General features: G+C 35.7%; 3 protein-coding genes across 5 annotated transcripts; 1 reads left to right on the top strand and 2 right to left on the bottom strand.

The window, feature by feature from the left end:
- Window positions 1-228: 228 nt before the first annotated feature.
- LOC132132122 (prenylcysteine oxidase 1-like) lies at window positions 229-5,206 on the bottom strand. The gene is made up of 6 exons (XM_059544396.1): window positions 5,036-5,206; window positions 4,185-4,391; window positions 3,792-3,966; window positions 3,407-3,618; window positions 2,280-2,432; window positions 229-979 (listed from the first exon to the last, which is right to left on the bottom strand). Exons 1-6 carry the CDS (start codon window positions 5,145-5,147, stop codon window positions 309-311), a joined length of 1,530 nt encoding a protein of 509 aa, XP_059400379.1. The 5' UTR covers window positions 5,148-5,206; the 3' UTR covers window positions 229-308.
- Window positions 5,207-6,512: 1,306 nt separating this feature from the next.
- On the top strand, window positions 6,513-8,320 carry LOC132132180 (protein FAM136A). The gene is made up of 3 exons (XM_059544490.1): window positions 6,513-6,845; window positions 7,761-7,901; window positions 7,975-8,320. Exons 1-3 carry the CDS (start codon window positions 6,759-6,761, stop codon window positions 8,161-8,163), a joined length of 417 nt encoding a protein of 138 aa, XP_059400473.1. The 5' UTR covers window positions 6,513-6,758; the 3' UTR covers window positions 8,164-8,320.
- Window positions 8,321-10,480: 2,160 nt separating this feature from the next.
- LOC132132088 (germ cell-less protein-like 1) lies at window positions 10,481-17,817 on the bottom strand. Of its 3 annotated transcripts, none has more exons than XM_059544329.1 (15): window positions 17,759-17,817; window positions 16,973-17,159; window positions 15,622-15,745; window positions 15,440-15,536; window positions 15,224-15,321; window positions 14,650-14,762; window positions 14,495-14,560; window positions 14,318-14,402; window positions 12,850-12,940; window positions 12,635-12,775; window positions 12,429-12,498; window positions 12,272-12,347; window positions 12,034-12,179; window positions 11,218-11,305; window positions 10,481-11,121 (listed from the first exon to the last, which is right to left on the bottom strand). In XM_059544329.1, the coding sequence occupies exons 2-15, from the start codon at window positions 17,146-17,148 to the stop codon at window positions 10,981-10,983; spliced, it is 1,512 nt and encodes a 503-aa protein (XP_059400312.1). In that variant the 5' UTR covers window positions 17,149-17,159; window positions 17,759-17,817; the 3' UTR covers window positions 10,481-10,980. The 3 variants fall into 3 exon arrangements, with proteins under 3 accessions (XP_059400312.1, XP_059400310.1, XP_059400311.1); XM_059544327.1 differs by lacking the exon at window positions 17,759-17,817 and adding an exon at window positions 17,568-17,667 and having other exon boundaries at window positions 16,973-17,227; XM_059544328.1 differs by lacking the exon at window positions 17,759-17,817 and adding an exon at window positions 17,568-17,667.
- Between the last annotated feature and the right edge of the window lie 258 nt (window positions 17,818-18,075).

The raw sequence follows: 18,075 nt of genomic DNA, 5'->3' as shown, positions 1-18,075 counted from the left end.
TAATCATTTTTAAAGGCTGGAATGCACTGCAGGACTTTTTGCCCTAATTTACAGTCTGGGGAAGCTGCCAAAAGTCAGAGCCAGTCTGCGAGAAAACTTCATCTAGTGTATGATGGTCACAGACAGATTATTTTAGCTAGACTGAATCCATCCAATCGGAGGATATCAATCATGTCTAATATTTTGAGCCGATTTTATGTATAAATACAGCACTGGTCTACCTTTCATTAATACAGTCTCTCATCTCCGTATGAGATTGTGTTACTTATGAACCCAAAGTAGTTCAGATCAACCGCACTGCTGCTCTGTCAGAGTTCACCTCTGAGTCTGGTGTGCAGGTCCTCTTGGTTGATTTTGCCCGTCTGCTCGTACCAGCGGTGGTGAGCGAGCAGGGCCAGATTACGGGCAGAAATGGCACTCATCTCCATGGCACTGGCCGCCCACTCCACGGCGTTGAGGTAGTAGAGACGATCATGGAGGATGAAGGGAGGCGTCCTGCGGTGCGGCGGGTTGTAGGAGGGGTACGCGAGCCAGCGCTTCTCTGACACAGAGTCCCAGGAAAGGAAGATTTGCTGCAGATGCTTCTGAGAGAGTGGCTGTGAGGAGAAGATCTTCCATACTTTCCGTTGACTGGCAGGGCTGGGCGAGTGACCCTTGGGAATCTTCACCGGGTCCAGAGAGCTCAGGCTGTGGATCTCAGAGGCTTTGTTGTCTAATGTGAGGACGTCAGAAACATAGAAGTCTTCAGGCTTCTCTGCGGTGCCCAGATACGACACATTGAGCAGACCGTGGACCAGCGTGGCCACCGTTTGATGGTAGCGGCCAGAGAAGTGGGATGGGATGGGAGGAGAAAAGCCTGAGAAGTTGATGTCAGACACGTCCTGGTGGAGAGGTGTTGCAACTACAACTATGTCGTACGTGGAATGGGCGGCACCAGACTCACCGACGTAGTTCACTTCATAGAAATTCACAGCCGAATCTGAAAGGGCAACAAAAAAAATTCTACATATGACAAGATTTCAAATTACTGACCCCAAACTTGGGATCTTTTGTTGGTAGCAGTGGTGGATGAAGTAGTACACAAATCAAGTACTTGAGTAAAAGTTCAGATACGTATAATAACATATTACACCAGTAAAAGTATTTCTTCAAGTGAAAGTACAAAAGTACAACATTTTTGTATGTACTTAAGTAAAAAAGTACTGATAGATTTATTTATCAATTTTATATTTACTTAAATTAGATACTTAATTAAATTTTATATTAGCACACATTTTTTATAATCCTCCTGCTTTTAATTCCTGGATTTTTTTTACCAAAATAACCACTCTATGGAGTCAAGATATATTTTTGTTGTTGATATAGACTACGTTGACGAGAGTGATGCAGTTCCTCGGGTGCCGCGGCATAAATGGCTGCCCACTGCTCCGGGTGTGTGTCCACGGTGTGTGTGTGTGTTCACTGCTGTGTGTGTGCACTTTGGATGGGTTAAATGAAGAGCACAAATTCTGAGTATGGGTCACCATACTTGGCTGTTTGTCACATCTTTTTCACTGTGAAGCTTACACTGTGATGTACCTGAGAGAAAACAGATTGGACCACCTGATCTTCACCAGTAAGAAAACATTGCATTGCAGAACACCACAGTTATATGAGTGGCCAAAGATGAGGAGGGGTGGCCAAATGCCCCCAGAGGGCATCACTTCCCACTTTGATAATTAACACCACAGACGAGGTTTGAGAAGAAAAAATTATATTTTCCTGAAAATGTTCTTCCTAACTTCAGGCCTTATTCTCAACTCATATATATATATATATATATAACTGTGGTGTTCTGCAAAACACAAACCTTTTTTAGTTACAAAAATTAATCCTAAAATTCGACATTAGTAATTAACTTTTAGCAGCATCAGTCGCACGCGCTCACGAGGTCTTCCGGTTCTTGTGGATTCAGTTCACCAGAGACTCGCACTAAACAGTTCATTCGAATCAGTGAGTCGATGACTCGAGAACAGCTGCATTCGGATCATTCCAATTCTTGAATGAATCGTTTTATGCGATTTGCAAACCGATTTAAAAGGTTCATTGAAAACAGTTCGTTCTTGAATAAGACACCGTTTCGCGTCTCGATAAATAAAACTACTCCACTAAAGTACAGATACTTGAAAATGTACTTAAGTACAGTAACGAAGTAAAGCTACTCCGTTACTGACCACCACTGGTTGGTAGTTTACATAATATATGAAAAGATTGACTATAATGTTGAAGGTGGACTGTACCAGTTTTGGATGGTCTCATCTTCATGGAGATGGTAGTCACACGAGCTGGAACAAGTTCTGCTTTGCTGAGGGACAGAAGCCCTGAACAAACCATCTTATTCCCTCCATCCACTGCCCACAATCCTGAGTCAGCTCCTGCTAGTGCAACAGCACCTTCAAACAGAATACACCATATTCACACACTTTTGTATCTAATAAATCAGTGCTACACAACAGGTTTTGGTGGAGGAGCAGATTTTACATTAAACAGCAAGCTGCAAGGCAAAACACATCAAATCTGTGGTCCAAAACTAACTATAAAAATGCATGTTAAATAGTGCACGTTCTCTACGGCAGTTGAGGAACAATGACAAATAATACTGTATACAATAGGGCTGTACGATTATGACAAAAATCATAAATGTTGATTATTCCCTTGAAACTGTAATTGCGATTATTAATAACGATTCTCACAATTTGCATTGAATGATGTTTATTCCGTTGTTTGATGCAACTGCATGCCGTATAAAAAAAAAATTAAAAAAACTGAAAACACTCTAAATGAAAAACGTTGTGTTTTTTTTATAGTATTAAGCCTCAAATGTCAACTAGCTATACATGGGATTGGTTTCTTCTTTAAATGATAAAAAAAGTAACAATATGAATGGTATTATAATTTTATACTAAAACTAAAATTAAAACATACAATTAGGAAGTGGGAAAAAAACTTGTTTAAAATCTATGGGCCATGTTTTTAAAAATATATACATGCTGGTTTCATATCATTTTGGAAAAAACATCTACAAGAAAAGCATACTAATGATTCTTAAATGATTCTTAAAAAAACACACATCAAAACATTTTTATATTTTAAATATGTTGATACATGTTTCAGTATTTTTTTCCTCAAATAAATAATAATAATAATAAACAAAAGCCAAGACTTTTTTATTTAACCTCACATGGATGATTTTTAATAATGAATGCATGAGTATATATATATTCATTCAGTCATTATATGTATAAATTGCCTTTTTAATATATTTTTAAATAAGTTATTAGATTCAGAACCAAAAAAAAATTGTGTGATGTCACTGACCATTCAGTTATTAATGCTGAAAAGTCCAAACATCCCAATATGGGCATACCCGCAAATCCACTGATTCGGACACTTTGGCCATAGTTGACCCTTGTGACGGGTGCTACGATGTCATTGAGAAAGACCTGAGAGAAGCCCTCAGCCAGCATGGCCTCCTCCAGCGTCTGATTGACCAGGGTGAGGAAACCGTCTCCACCCATGGCATGAAGCAGTTTCTCCACGCTGGAGAATGAGTAGCCATACTGCTGGTACTGATATATCCTACAGACAGGACAGATATAGACAATAGAAGGACTTTAATATCAATTGAAAGCTCAAGTGGTAGAGCATTGCATTAGCAGCGCAAGCTTGTGGGTTCGATTCCCAGGGAGCACAGGTTATGTAAAAGTGTCTGCTAAATGCATAAATAAAAAAGGAAAACACAAAAGACAAACCTCATAAACTTGTCCAGTATGCCCTCCACCCACATATGCATTCGAATGGAGTTGAATCCGTATCTCCACAGCATGCGTATGAAGTTCACTATGAACCAGTCGCTCTCTTCAAAAGTCAGCTCCTTCCCGTCAAATATCGCCAGTTTAGAAGACACATCAGCACGAGGAGAAAGACCTGATTAAAGAATATGACGTATGCAAGGTTAAAGGGGAAGTGAAGCAGTCAGACAAGTTGAAATGAATTAGTAAAGTGATTTCAAATTGAATTAAACAAATAAACACAATTCATGTAACCGTTTTAAAGAAAAAAGGATATTTTGCTATAGCTTTTATGCAATTCCAGAGCGTTTGACAACACAATAAGGAAAGCTGGCGAGAGAAGTGGATACTGACCGAGTTTGTCCAGAAAGTGCTTCATGTGCAGGTTGAGGGGGTGAATAACAGATCCTCCTGTCTCATACTCATATCCCCCAATGTTTTCAGTGGCCAGACGCCCTCCCACAGTCCCAGCCTCAAACATATCGATCTTCACTGCCGGTCCAAACTCTTGTCTTAAGAAAAACGCTGCTGCTGTGCCTCCAATACCACCGCCAATTATTGCTGGAGAAGAAACGCACATTTAGCCCATCAGATCCCAACAAACATGTCAATTAATATACATAATATCTGATACGAGAATTTCTAAGGCCTCTAAATTATCAAGATGAGCAAAACTTTGCTGAAAATCCTGTTGCACACAATCTACTACATGCTTTCTGTCATCTGATTGATAGTTTACTTTTTTTTTTTTTTGCCAGTAAAAGGCCTTTTAATTAATATCATTCTAAAATACTCCCAACTTCAGATTGTGCTACACATTTTTTTTGCTGGGAAATATTAAAAAATGCATAAAGTTTGAGTGAGAATAACTGTTATATTGTTAGTCATACTTCAAAATAAACACTTATTGGACTGAAGCCACTTAAGTTTTTAATTATGTTAAAATGCAAGTATCATAAAAGCCTGATGCATCAAATATATTATACTCAACATATGCAAACCTTTTTCTTTTCTTTTTTAGTTCGTGCAATGTTTCGATAAGCTGTTTTGCTTAATAAAAAATATATTTTTCTTTGTATTACTTCATGTGTCAGGTTTTACAGGGATAAAATTCTTATCTCTCTCTCTCTCTCTCTATATATATATATATATATATATATTCTTAACACTTACACAATAAATGAATGATTTGAACTTCACCATACCAATTTTCTTTGGTGCCTCTCTGACTTCGTGTGCAGAAGCAAAACCTCTGCGTCCAACCTGACAAAGCCCCAGGAAGAGGAGAGTCTTCACCGACAAGTGTCTCAGAGCCATTCTAGGGATTCAGTGTTTCACAGTATTAACATCTGAAAAACAAATGGTCAGAAAATAGGTAAATTATGAGCTCAGATTTTCATACATCTAACGTACTTTGGAAGAAGGTGGCTGTTCACTGTCTAACAGAAAGGTCAGATTCTGCATTACAAGACATTTAATCATTTAGCAGACGCTTTTATCCAAAGCAACTTACAAATGAGAACAATAGAAGCAATCAGACAACAAAAGAACAACAACAGTATACAAGTGCCATGACAAGTCTCAGATAGTCTAGTACAGAACACGTAGCCAGGATTTTTTTTTTTTAAATATGATAAACAAGAAAAGGTAATTATTTTCAGTATATATATATATATATATATATATATATATATATATATTTATTTATTTCAGCACACAAGACTAATCATTCAGCTTGCTACCTGATTCATATTATATTATCAGGTCAATAACACATTTTAGAAATGAGAAAAACAATTAAGATATTTCTATGGATGTGAAATACGACATCACTGCATCTTTTTCCTAAAAGAAAACTGGTTTAAAAAACATCAACGAATCAGCAATTCTTTTTACGTTATGACTAAACCAGCACTATTCTGGCTTCCCTAATTCTTGTGTTCCTCCAGCTCTGTAAGATTTCCATCAGTAAGGATCTTTTCCATTCTGATATTTCTGACAAATAAGAGTTATCTTAAACTTTATTTGTATGATGGGTAAATATCATATCCATAAAGGTAGATACCTTAAATTTAAACCCAGCTGCAAAATATTTCCTTCTGATTTACATGTGTTATTGTCATCACTTCAAAAAATCTCCTCTTAATAAAAATCTCTCAAGACTTCTCGTATTATAGAATGGTTTTTAAGTAAATTGTTCTCTCTCTCTCTTTCTCTTCTGTGTTCCCCTTATGTTCCATGTTCTGTATTATTTGTTTCTTTTGTACTGAATTATATTTCTGCAATAAAAAAAGTTACAGTTTCTCGGCCTTTTGTGTTTATTTTGTTTCTCCTTGTTGTTATTTTTTACTGTCTGTGTTTGGTTTTGAGTATTGATAAACAAGCTTTTTGACATCAACGACTGATATGCTCGTTTTCTAAAGTGTTTATTACCAGAAATTGCGAGTGTTTACATAAATTAATTAACCACGACTTATTTTGTGATTCCTGAGGTTTTCGAGAACTAATTTTTTTTTTTTACAAATTTGAATTACATTACCTTCAAAAATATACGCAGCTGTAAAAACGAATATCTCGCCGCTTTCAGGGTCGGGATGAGAAGTTAATAACGTAATGTGCAAAAGCAATAAAGTGCATAAACCAGGTGCGTGAAAACAGACGAAGATTTGTCCTTCAGCACGGAACCGGAAATAGGACGCAGTCCACTGCGGAAGTGGCGTGTTACTGGTAGCATGCTTTAGGTGTAGTAAGAGGTGACCTTACTGAAGAATTAGTTTATCTTAGGACTTAGGCTTTCATTTCAAGCTGATGCATTTTAACGTTTTAGGAATGATTTACAGGCCTTGTTAGTAAAACACGTCGGTTTGGGTTCATGGCTTTATAGAGTCGCTGTCTGATTGAAGATTAAATCAGTTCTAGAGATCAGGAATGGCAGAAGCGCAGCAGGCTCGCGTGCAGAAGACCGTGGAGGATATGGTGCAGAGTCTGGAGAAAGATCACATCCGCAAGATGCAGGTAACCTTAAGAAACATTCAGCATTTTCCTCCTAAAGCCAAGAGTAACTGATCTAGATACTCTCCAGTACTACATATCTGTGATGTTTAACATTTAACATTAATTCACAAGTCTTTTATCAGTTTAAAAATAAACTTTTTGAATTATAGAAATAATTTTATTCAGCTACGATGAATTAAATAGGTCAAAGCAGTAAAAACTTAGACTGTTTTGGATAAACGCTGTTCTTTAAAAATTTTAATCATCAAACAATCCTGGAATAAATGTGACCTTGCTTCCACGAAAATCAGACATTTATACTAATAAATGTACCTTGAGCAGCAAATCTGCATATCAGAATGATTTCTGAAGGATCGTGTGACACTGAAGACTGGAGTAATGATGCTGAAAATACAGCTTTAAATAAATCAAAGAAATATCGGAATAGAAAACTTTTTAAATTGTAATAATATTTCTATATTACTTCAATGTTACTATAAGACACTTCTTTCAAAAACAAAACATCTTACAGACCCCAAACTTTAACCCTAGTCTATAATTGTTTCAATCACCAATTATATAATAATGTAGTAATTTAACTTAATTTACATTTATTTTTAAATAGTATTTTGTTAAATGTAGTCTCTTTTAATATGAAATCATAAAACTGCATGTGACTGCAATATTTCTAGAAGAATTATGAAAAAGTTTTATTGCAAGATTTTGGCATAGTGTAAACAGTTGTATGTATATTGCTGTCAATGTTTTTCATGACAGATCAACTTCTGAAAATGTGCATTAATCAGTTGTTTCTTTTTCTCTATTGATTTACTACATTGGCTAAAGATGGCTGTAATGTCCAAAATATAGTGTTTGATCACTTTATAAATCAAAAGTTGACTAAGTAATGGCTGATAACACTCTTAACTCTCTCAGGGCCGCATGTTCCGCTGCAGCGCAGAGTGTTGTGAGAGTCCCGGACACTCCATGAACCAGGTGCACCAGTGTATAGACCGCTGCCATGCACCGCTGGCTAAAGCTCAAGGACTGGTCACCAGTGAACTCGAGCAGTTTCAGGTGAGTCCACTTTTCAGACCACTTACTTTTTAGCTGAAATAGTGATTTGAAAGAACCATTTATTCACCTACAGAATCGTCTCACGAGGTGTACAATGCACTGTAGTGACAAGGCCAAGGACCTGTATGACTCCGGGGCGAAGGAGCCTGCTGTGCGGGCACTGATGGACAGCTGTGTGAGCAGCTGTGTGGACGAACACCTGAACCTGCTGCCCAGCATGACTCGCAGACTGAAGGACAGCTTGAACTCAATACCTCAGTGAAGATCTGACGAGGCTGTAGGAAATGGTTCTTTACTAGATGGAAGAATTTGATCTGTTCTGTCTTCTCCTTGTGACTTGGTGAATGGCCATGTGCTGAATTCTGTGTCCATATTGTTTGTGGTTTTTGTACAGACAATAAATAATGTGATCAAACCAACTTGCATCCTGTTAATGATCACAGTCCTACTACTGATGACCTTATAAATCATAAAAGCACATATTTTTCTAAGAGTATAGGCAGCATGTCTAGTTTTGCTTAACAAATGAACTTTAAAAGTACAATAAAAAAAAATAAAAAAAAAATATTGCACAACAAGCTTTGCTTTTTTTTATATAATAATTTAAAATGAATACGTTTTAAAATAAATAACACTTTTGTGCCAAAATAAAAACTTTATATCAAAGAGGATAACTATTCCCCAAATAATTTTAAACCATTTAAATAAAAATAAATGAAAATTAAGAGATACTAAAGCTACGGAGCCTTATAACAATAACAAATTACCTTTAAAATCACAACAACAACAAAAATATTGCATAACAAGCTAGTCTTTTTCTAAATAAAGAAAAATAAATAAGCTTTAAAATAAATAACACACTGTGGCTATATATTTAGGACTTGCTTTAAGGCATGTTTGCATTAAAAAAAACAAGCTCCCTGACCTTGGATGGGCTGAGTCTGTTTCTTCTATCTGAGATAATCTGCCCAGTTTTAGAAAAAAATCTTTCAGATGGCACAGATGTGGCCACAATGCAAAGTCTTGTCTTTGTGACTTCAGAAAGGCTTTTGTATACTGGTGAACATCTCCTCCACCAGGCCAGAGGGTCTGATGTGCGGGGTAAGAGTGGCTCTGCAAGGTAGGCCTGCACCTTTATAGCATCTGAGGTCTTAGAAGAGGTAGCAGAAGGCCTCAAGCTTGCTACCCTCTCGTCAAAGTCTTCCCAAAACATGGCCCCTGCACTAGCAGTAGCACCAGGATCTGAAGTATCCTCCTCACTCTGAGCTGGGTTAAAACTGTTAAAGCTGAAGTTATCATAACCTTAATGTTTTAAACTAACATTAATAATTCAAATTCAGAATTTTATTTGCTTTTAATGTATATGTCATTATGTCCTTTTTTGAGCAATCTTCTTATACATATATTACACCAATATGTCAAGTCTGCCTAGGAAAAGCAATTATTATACCAGCAAACTCAAAATTGGAGTAAAAATTAAACTAGTCTATAAATACTTTTTATTGTAAGCTTGGATTATTATTTTATTATATAGCCTAGTGTTTATTTACCGATAGACAGTCAAAAAGACAAATTAATCGATATTTATTTTTAATTTAATTTATAATTTATTTATAACAGGGTTTTATTTATTTATAAAATAATAACAAACCACAGATCCTCAACAAACAGTAACAAAAACACAGTGACAGAAAATGTCAGAAATAGCGTATGGGGCTGTCACGTGATTAAGGAACGAGTCAAACTCGACCCGAGACCGGAAAGACTCATGAGATGAACTAATCAATTCTCTTTCCGGCTCAAGACTGCGTTAGTTTTGCGTATGGGTCTGTCACGTGATTAAGGAATGACTTAAATCCGAGGACTCTTGTCAGATAAGAGGTGAGGTGAGCTAATCACAGACTAAAGACCCAGGTAAAGAATGATTTTTTTTCTGTATCTTATAGCATTTTAGTTTTGTATTGTTTTTAGTGTGATCAACGTTTGCGTAAGTACTAGATGTGTTGGGGAAGTAACACATTACATTTTGCTAAAATGAACGAAATGACTCGAAAAAAGATTCGTTCATTTTGCTGAACGAGACTCAAAAGTCCGAGTCGGTAAAATGATCCGAACTTCCCATCACTAGTCATCATTATGTGTAACAACTTTAAACGATGGACAGAGCATGCCTTGCACCTGTCAGAGAACTCGAGAGCGAGGTATTCATTTTCACTCAAAATAATTTTAAAACATGGTCATATGTTAAATATTATCTACACTGGTTCTTTCAATGTATTATAACTAAAACATAGTGCTGTCAAATGTATTCATTGCAATTAATCGCAACCTACAAAGCTTGTAAACATATTCTCATTTATATATATATATATATATATATATACATACACATACATATTCTAAATTAGATTTTTGTGTGTGTATTTGTGTACATCCTATTCAAACCAGTTTTATTACTGCCCTGAGATGTTTTATTTTTTCACACTGCAGATTCAAAAAGTGAGTGCAATTTCTTCTGTCTGTGCTGTTTTAATGAATATTTCTATTTCTATCATATGACACTGTGGGCCAATAATATTTACATTTAACCAAACCACATTGTGTATAAATAGTGAAAATTGTACTGCTTCATTTGACACCAGTGAAAATCACTTTAAATGCCCTGCTGATAAATCAACACATGCCTGTTAACCCTTCACTGTTCCTACATCAGCATGTATTGACGAATAATGACGTATGAAGTTAGCACCAATTTCAAACAATCACAGTACAAAACTGATATTCCGTCTTTTTCTTTTGTTAAAAAAAAAGTAATGGCTGATAAATGAATAACCAGCCAAACAAGTTTAAATATAAGACAACTTCCAAGCAAATACAAACAGAATCAAATGAAATCCATGACCAAGAGCACTTACTCTTAGCTCTGATGCTGATATAACTAATTATTTAAAAGGCACCTGACTATTTACAAATTAAGTATACAAATAAAATGAATGAAATAATATACATGAAGCCAACAAACTGGAACTTGAGAAGGCAGCTGGAATGGTGGCTGGTGGAGGTTTTATGGTGTGTGGCGTCACGACACACTGTGGCCGCTGTTCTCCGGCTCTGGGGAGTCACCTCTCCTCTCACTGGACGTGGAAGTGTAGAGGAAGTTACAGCACACATACAGAGGAAAAGACAAGAGCCGGCTGTCCAGATTCATCACCACGTATTCCTGCGTACATATAACACAATGAAGTTCAGTCAAGCCAAGCCTTATTAAAGTAACTGGAAATAAACTGGTTTTATATTTAGCATTATGACAGAACACCTGGTCCTTTTCAAGGGTAACAAGCTGGTAGCCAGTTGACCGGCTGCAAACCACTCTTCCACTGTTATCAAATGAAGCAAGACGCAATCTGAAAAAGGAAAGAAAAGTTTTCCACCTTATTAAATACTAAATTAAATCATAATGACTATATTAAATATGTAATATATATATATATATATATACTAACATTATTTAATATATATTTTAAAGGCAAATCACTACAGGGAAAACTATTGTTTTTTTTTCATGCATTGGTCAATTTTGAAATATATATTTTTTTGCTTTCATTGTCTGAATTTTTTTCCCCCCTAAAAATATGGTGGAAAATGATCTTTTACTAGCTGTTGACTGGACTTTCTGATTTATAAAAATCCCAGCTGTTGAGATCTTTCAATTTTAATAAGTAATAAAAATAAAACTTTTGAACCTGGCTTCATCCAGTGTTCAGATTTCAGTTCTGGAAATGTATGCAATTTAGTGCATTTTAATTAGAGAAGGCTTATTTTGCATATTTAAACATAACGGTTCAACTATAGTAACAGTTCAAGTATGATGATATCTGTTAATTAAATATTTTAATTATAAAGTAATTAAAAATACATAATATGTATTCATTATTAAAATTATATACAAAAATGATTTTATAAATTAATAATATATTTTGTACTTAAATACTTTCATTACCTAGAAACATACATGTCCGTACATATATGTACAAGAAAATCTTATTATTATGGTTTAGGCAGACTGTATGACATATTAAATATAATATAATATAATATAACATATCAAATATTCCGAGGTGCAGCAGCTCACCGGTACGCTAGGTGGCGTCGTGGCTGTAAGCTGACAGCGCCTCCACATGGCTGACTGAGGGTGTTTCTCTTAAAGATGATGAACTGATTCGTATAGGTCACCAGCAGGTCAAAGCCATAATTGAACCCTGTCCATCGCCAACAGTACTGTAGAGACAACAAAAACATATAGAGATTCCATTCTAAACCAAACATGCAGCAAAAGATACAACATATTTAATAACAAGAGTCAAACTCACATCGCCATCTTTAGTCAGTTTTCGGCCACAGCGCATGCTGTTCAGCTCAGACTCCTCTTTATTGGCTTCTTGTGGTCTGTAACAATCATATTCACTTATTTGCAATTTAAACCACATTTAATGTTTAGCAGTGACGACGTTTGGGCCATTCGCTCACCCGTTATCATTATCATGTTCTGTTCTCAGCATAGCAAACCACTGCTGTTTGTACACGGCGCTCAGCCACTCTGATAAAGACACAAGAGGAAGTCATTAGACCATTTGAGGACAACCTGATGCATACTGCACACAAAACCAGCAAAACCGGTCTCAGAATCCTTTAATCTGACTAGCTTCATGTCATTTCTGGGAGGAAACTCTCACCAGGAGGAAGGATGTTGTCCCGTTCCAGCATGCGGGCGGAGGCCAGGTCATTGATGATGTACTGCAAACGGATGTGTCTGAAAACAGGGACGAAGGGCATCCCGTCATCTGTGTTCAGGAACGGCTCCTCTTCTCCAGCCTCTGTGTATATGAGCGTGGCAGTCAGGGCGAAGGTTATAGAAATGCACATATGTATTTCTATGCAGGGAACGTACCACTTCTTCTCTTACACAGCCAGGCGTCTGCATCGAGCAGAAGTTGTTTGATCGGTCTGTCCCAGGATGGATTAAGCTTCAAGAACATCCACTGGAAAAGAGTCAAAAACATACAGCAGTGATGTAGTTTTAGTGCACCACTGAACACCAGCTCTAACCCTGTGAAGCAGGACGGACCAAATAAAAGACCCTGAACTATTAGAATGCAATTCACATTTTATGCAATTTTATACTGTTTTTGCATCATGTTTGATACACCAGGTACTTATAGTAACTAACTGGTCACAACAAAACTGTATTTGTCATCGTATTTATAATCTTTGAAACACTTCTATTCATTTCTTTTTCTTGTTTTTGTTCATAAAGGAACCTTTAAATTTACATTAATATTTCAAAACTATTTCAATGCCAACAAAAAACATCAGGTTACAGATAAAATAAAAAGTACGTTAATACAGTAGGGTATGAGTAATAAATATATTCATATATTAAATTAAATAACATTATTATTAATAAAAAAGGTTATTAAACACTGTTACAGTTATACATTATATAATAACACACACAAACATATATTTATTATTATTTATATATATATATATATATGTTAAAATATAAAATCTATATAAAATAATATAATAATTTTAATGCCAAAATAACACATACAAAATCAGTTCCTACTGTGTGTGTGCATATATATATATATATGTTGTCAAATGATTAACTGCTATTAAAAACAATTAATCCAAAATAAGTTTTTGTTTACATAATATTTGTGTGTACACCATGTATATTTATTATGTATATATAAATACAAACACATGCATGTATACATTTAAGAAAAAAATGTTGTGTGAAAAATATGTTGTTTATATATTAAATATATTTATGTATAATGTAAAATATAAATATATAAATGTATATACATGTAAATATTTTTTATTGTTATTGTGTGTGTGTGTGTTTATATATACATAATAAATATACACAGTACACACATATATTATGTAAACAAAAAAATATATACACAAACACACACACACACACACACACATATGTATAGTTCAAAGTTAAAATTTTATAGTAATGATAATACATAATTTTAAATAATTTCATTTTATTTAACATTTTCACTGAGGTGGGCATAAAACAAATGCATTACAAAGAAATACATATATTTCAAATGCATGCTGTATGATATATTTTTCTATAATGTATGAACTATTATTAACTATTATTAAATATATTATTATTAATTCCACTAAATATTCACTTTAAAATATAACTAACAATTATAGAAGTTAATCTTGTTCTTTTATCAAAATAAAGGAAATAAAACAAACATTTAATGTATTAAATAAATGTATATTTTATAGAACACAATAGTAATAATAACAACAATAGTTGACAAAGCAGATAATGTACTATAATATCATGAAATGCTATGATGATACATGATGTCATCTACCTTTTTCAGTGCCGTGTAGACGTCCATTTCCACTTGCATTACGAACAGATCAGAGGACTGAATGAGCTTTTCCATAATCTCCGCCCTACACACACACACACATATTAAAACAGAGCAAACATAAGCACGAACACATTCAGATGAGGTCAGACACAGATGCACACAGTAAGACTGTACCCGAGCTCCTTCATTAGGTCCACGTTCTGATGTGTCATCAGGTTACTGAGGAGCCACTCTAAACACCTGCAAAGCACAGAGAACATGCAACACGTTCAGTATGCCACACGTGTGTTAGAGAATAACCAGAAAGGAAATCAGACAAGTCTACAGACTTCTTCACATCGGAGTCCAAGCCGTACATGGTGGCAGCGTTATAATAGCTGCACACAGTCTTCACATTCACGTTCTCCTTCATGGTCTCCCCACACTGCTGGATCAGTCCATCCTGGGAAAGACAAACAGCAAATTAAGCATGATGCTAGAAAGACAACCTGCAAAGGTGATCACGGGGGTAATAATATTAATTAAAAACAACTCAATTTTTATATTTTCAACAAAAATCATTTCTGTAGCATTATACATTACCTTACTGAACACCTGAAATAATACCTAGAAATTAAACAGTTAGGTAGTGAGGGCAAATTATTCTAGATTTATAATGTGCAACCCGCTAGTAATGATTTGACTATGACTATCAAAAGTAATTATTGCAATTTGTAGCCGGTAAGATCATTTTATGAAGCTAACAAGATGAATTAACAACCAATGTTTTGGTTTGCAATCCATAAAATGAATGCACATGGTCATACAAAGGCCCAAAAAGGGGAAAGGATTAATGAAATAGCATTATAGAGTAATTGTACGTCTTTATGGAATCAGATGGTAATGAACCCCAAACATACTGACCAACTGAAGCATAAAAGCAGCAGCGAGAACATTAACAACTTGACTGGGTTTGATCAACACGTCATCCCTGTAGAGTGAGCCAAAAACCACCTGCAGGGCTACAGAAGAAGATAAAAACACAGTCAGGATATGACCGTTTGGTGTTCACAATACAAAAACTACTTGTTGGTTCATTGCATCAAGAAGGTGTTAAAAACATATTTTCATAATCCTCACCCTCCGTGTCAATATTTCGGTCTGGAATCTCAAGTTCAATAACCATCATCTTCGACTCCTTCCAGGATCCACTGAACGTGCTGGAGAAATAGCCAGACTGTAAAATGAGAGGGAAACACTTTAAAAAGAGAGTTTTCTGTCTTAGTACTCTGTTATTAGGAGAACTTAACAGCTGGACCAACCTGACTCAGGTATATTTTATGCAGGTTCCACTCCTGCCCCAGGGCGCGGATCTGAATGTCACTCTTTTCTCCATTCAGAAACAGTGTCTGGTAGATGTACTTTGAGGTGCTTTTCAACTTCTTCCTGTTCACAGAAAGAATGCAGACAACCCCCCCCCCCCCCCCCCCCCCCGAAAACATCAGGCGCATTTAATAAACACAATGCTATTAATGTGACAATGCAGGCATCCAGTGTCACATTTATGACTAAAGTTTAAAAGTAAGGTTTTCTTTTTTTTTTTTAAGAATACATTTACATGTATTCATTTAGCTGACACTTTTATCCAAAGCGACTTACAATTGCTATATATGTCAGAGGTCGCACACCTCTGGAGCAACTAGGGGTTAAGTGTCTTGCTCAGGGACACATTGGTGTCTCACAGTGGATTCGAACCCAGGTCTCTCACACCAAAGGCATGTGTCTTATCCACTGCGCTAACACCACCCCCAATATACTTTTACTCCGTAAGGATGCATTAAATACATCAGAAGTGATACTAAGGATATTTATAAGATCTATTCAAGGAAAATAATACAAATGTTTAGCAGCACAACTGTTTTGAACCTTGTTAATAATCAGAAATTAGCAAATCTTGATAGATCAAATAGTTTCTGCCTATAGTGTACATACTCTTTTACATAATACATCTGTATAGTATGTTCATAGTACACCTATCTGTATATCATGCTGATAGTATTTAAAATCTGTAAATTATGTCCAAAAAAAGTTATTGTACATACTGTAGACCTTGTATATTCTGTACTTACTGCTTATTGCACTTCTGGTTAGATGCTAACTGCATTTCGTTGCCTTGTACCTTACATGTGCAGTGACAAAGTTGAATCTAAATCTAAAATCAGCATATTAGAAGGATTTCTGAAGGATCATGTGAACCTGAGGACTAAAGTAATGATGCTGAAAATCAGCTTTGATCACAGGAAGAAATTACATTTAGATATATATTCACATAGAAAACTAATTAAACTTGAATTGTAAACTTTTAATAGGGATACAACAATATATTACATCACAAGGATTCACAATACCAAAATGCAATAATATGCACTGCAGAAAGTGGCAATAACATCAAATATGGTAAACCCAGAAAGTCACATATTAGATTTTTCCGTGTTTATTAGTTACTCTTAATAAATTAACAAAAAAATATATTATTTAATAAAATACAATATTATTAATAATAATATTAATAAAATATTTACAACTTTTTATTATATATATATATATATATATATATATAAATTATTTTGTCTAAAGTATTGTGAGTATCAAGCGGAGTCGTGGCATCCTCACCTGCGTGGTGTGTCCAGCTGACTGTCCTTATCCTCAGACTCGCTGTCACACTCAGAGTGTGAGCTGTGTTTCCTCTTCCTGCACTCACAGCTGTGTGTGTTTCCAGCACACTGCCTCTCCACAGCCTCCTCTGGGCCCCGGGGGGACGACTGGAAGCGGCTCCCGAGCGAACCCATAATTATTCAGCCTACAAAAACACACACACTACCCGTGTCACCAAACTGGTTAACAGCACTGACGTGGCCTGGGTGCCACCTGCAGAAAGTGTAAAAACAGACCAACTTAAACACTAAGAAGTCAAGTCAGGTGTTAGCCTCATTTTCCAGAGCTTAGTTTGCATTATCTAAAGTGAATTTGTCTAAATGAATGTTCCTGCACATTCCAGTGGTTCTAATGAAGAAGCTTCAGGCTGATGGTTTAGTACAGAATCAGATGTTATGTTGTGAAGTGACTGGCTTCCAAGCATTTACTGATGTCGAGGTGTCAGTATCACCGTTATAGTGTCTTGACATCATGAACTTATTATCTCTGCATAAGCTGTCGTTTTTATGATACTAAACACTAGTAAACAATCTCGTCTCTTGTAAACATTCACTCCAAGCTGCTGTTGTTTCTCAAAATACTGGACACACCGTTCAAAACACTGTTCATCAACCGCTGTGCAAATGCATCATCAGGCGTGTAACGAACGGATATATTAGATTGTAATGACCGCACATCAAAATCGGCTGTAAATTGTATAACAAATAAATCTGCAGTTTGAAACAAAAGCAGATTGGTAAATACCAAACACAAGGTCTGTCTCTCCTCCACGCCGCGGCCGGCTGTGATGTTCGCCGGGTGCCGCTGCCACCTAGAGTCGCGGAGAGGCATCATCCAAAAAAAAAAAAACTTTTGTGTTATGAAAAAGTTTCAGTTTTCATAACTGTTTTTTTTGTTTGTTTGGTGTGTGTTGCTTAATGTCTATCATATATATATATATTTGTCAATTATTATTACTTTTTCACTATTTCCATCCCGTAAAACATGGTTACCAAAATTTATTAAGTGAATAATTAATCGATCATTAGGGAACGTTCTGTCTATGCTCTGTTTACATTCTG

This window comes from Carassius carassius, chromosome 49 (assembly GCF_963082965.1).
Source record: "Carassius carassius chromosome 49, fCarCar2.1, whole genome shotgun sequence".
In the NCBI taxonomy this organism is placed as follows: Eukaryota; Metazoa; Chordata; class Actinopteri; order Cypriniformes; family Cyprinidae; genus Carassius; species Carassius carassius.
Note: the sequence above shows the minus strand (reverse complement) of the source record. Positions and strands in the feature narration are given on the sequence as shown.

Bases quoted from the DNA above. Each gene is read 5' to 3' on its own strand.
- LOC132132122 (XM_059544396.1), bottom strand. From the start codon at position 5,147: ATGGCTCTGAGACACTTGTCGGTGAAGACTCTCCTCTTCCTGGGGCTT. The intron at 3,967-4,184 runs GTCAGTATCCAC...TTCTTTAATCAG, and splicing joins GCACTTTCTGGACAAACTCG to GTCTTTCTCCTCGTGCTGAT. The intron at 980-2,279 runs GTACAGTCCACC...TTGCCCTTTCAG, and splicing joins GATGAGACCATCCAAAACTG to ATTCGGCTGTGAATTTCTAT.
- LOC132132180 (XM_059544490.1), top strand. From the start codon at position 6,759: ATGGCAGAAGCGCAGCAGGCTCGCGTGCAGAAGACCGTGGAGGATATG. The intron at 6,846-7,760 runs GTAACCTTAAGA...TAACTCTCTCAG, and splicing joins ATCACATCCGCAAGATGCAG to GGCCGCATGTTCCGCTGCAG. The intron at 7,902-7,974 runs GTGAGTCCACTT...ATTCACCTACAG, and splicing joins GTGAACTCGAGCAGTTTCAG to AATCGTCTCACGAGGTGTAC.
- LOC132132088 (XM_059544329.1), bottom strand. From the start codon at position 17,148: ATGGGTTCGCTCGGGAGCCGCTTCCAGTCGTCCCCCCGGGGCCCAGAG. The intron at 15,322-15,439 runs GTGAGGATTATG...CTTCTTCTGTAG, and splicing joins CCGAAATATTGACACGGAGG to CCCTGCAGGTGGTTTTTGGC. The intron at 14,403-14,494 runs GTACAGTCTTAC...GTGTGTGTGTAG, and splicing joins GACCTAATGAAGGAGCTCGG to GGCGGAGATTATGGAAAAGC.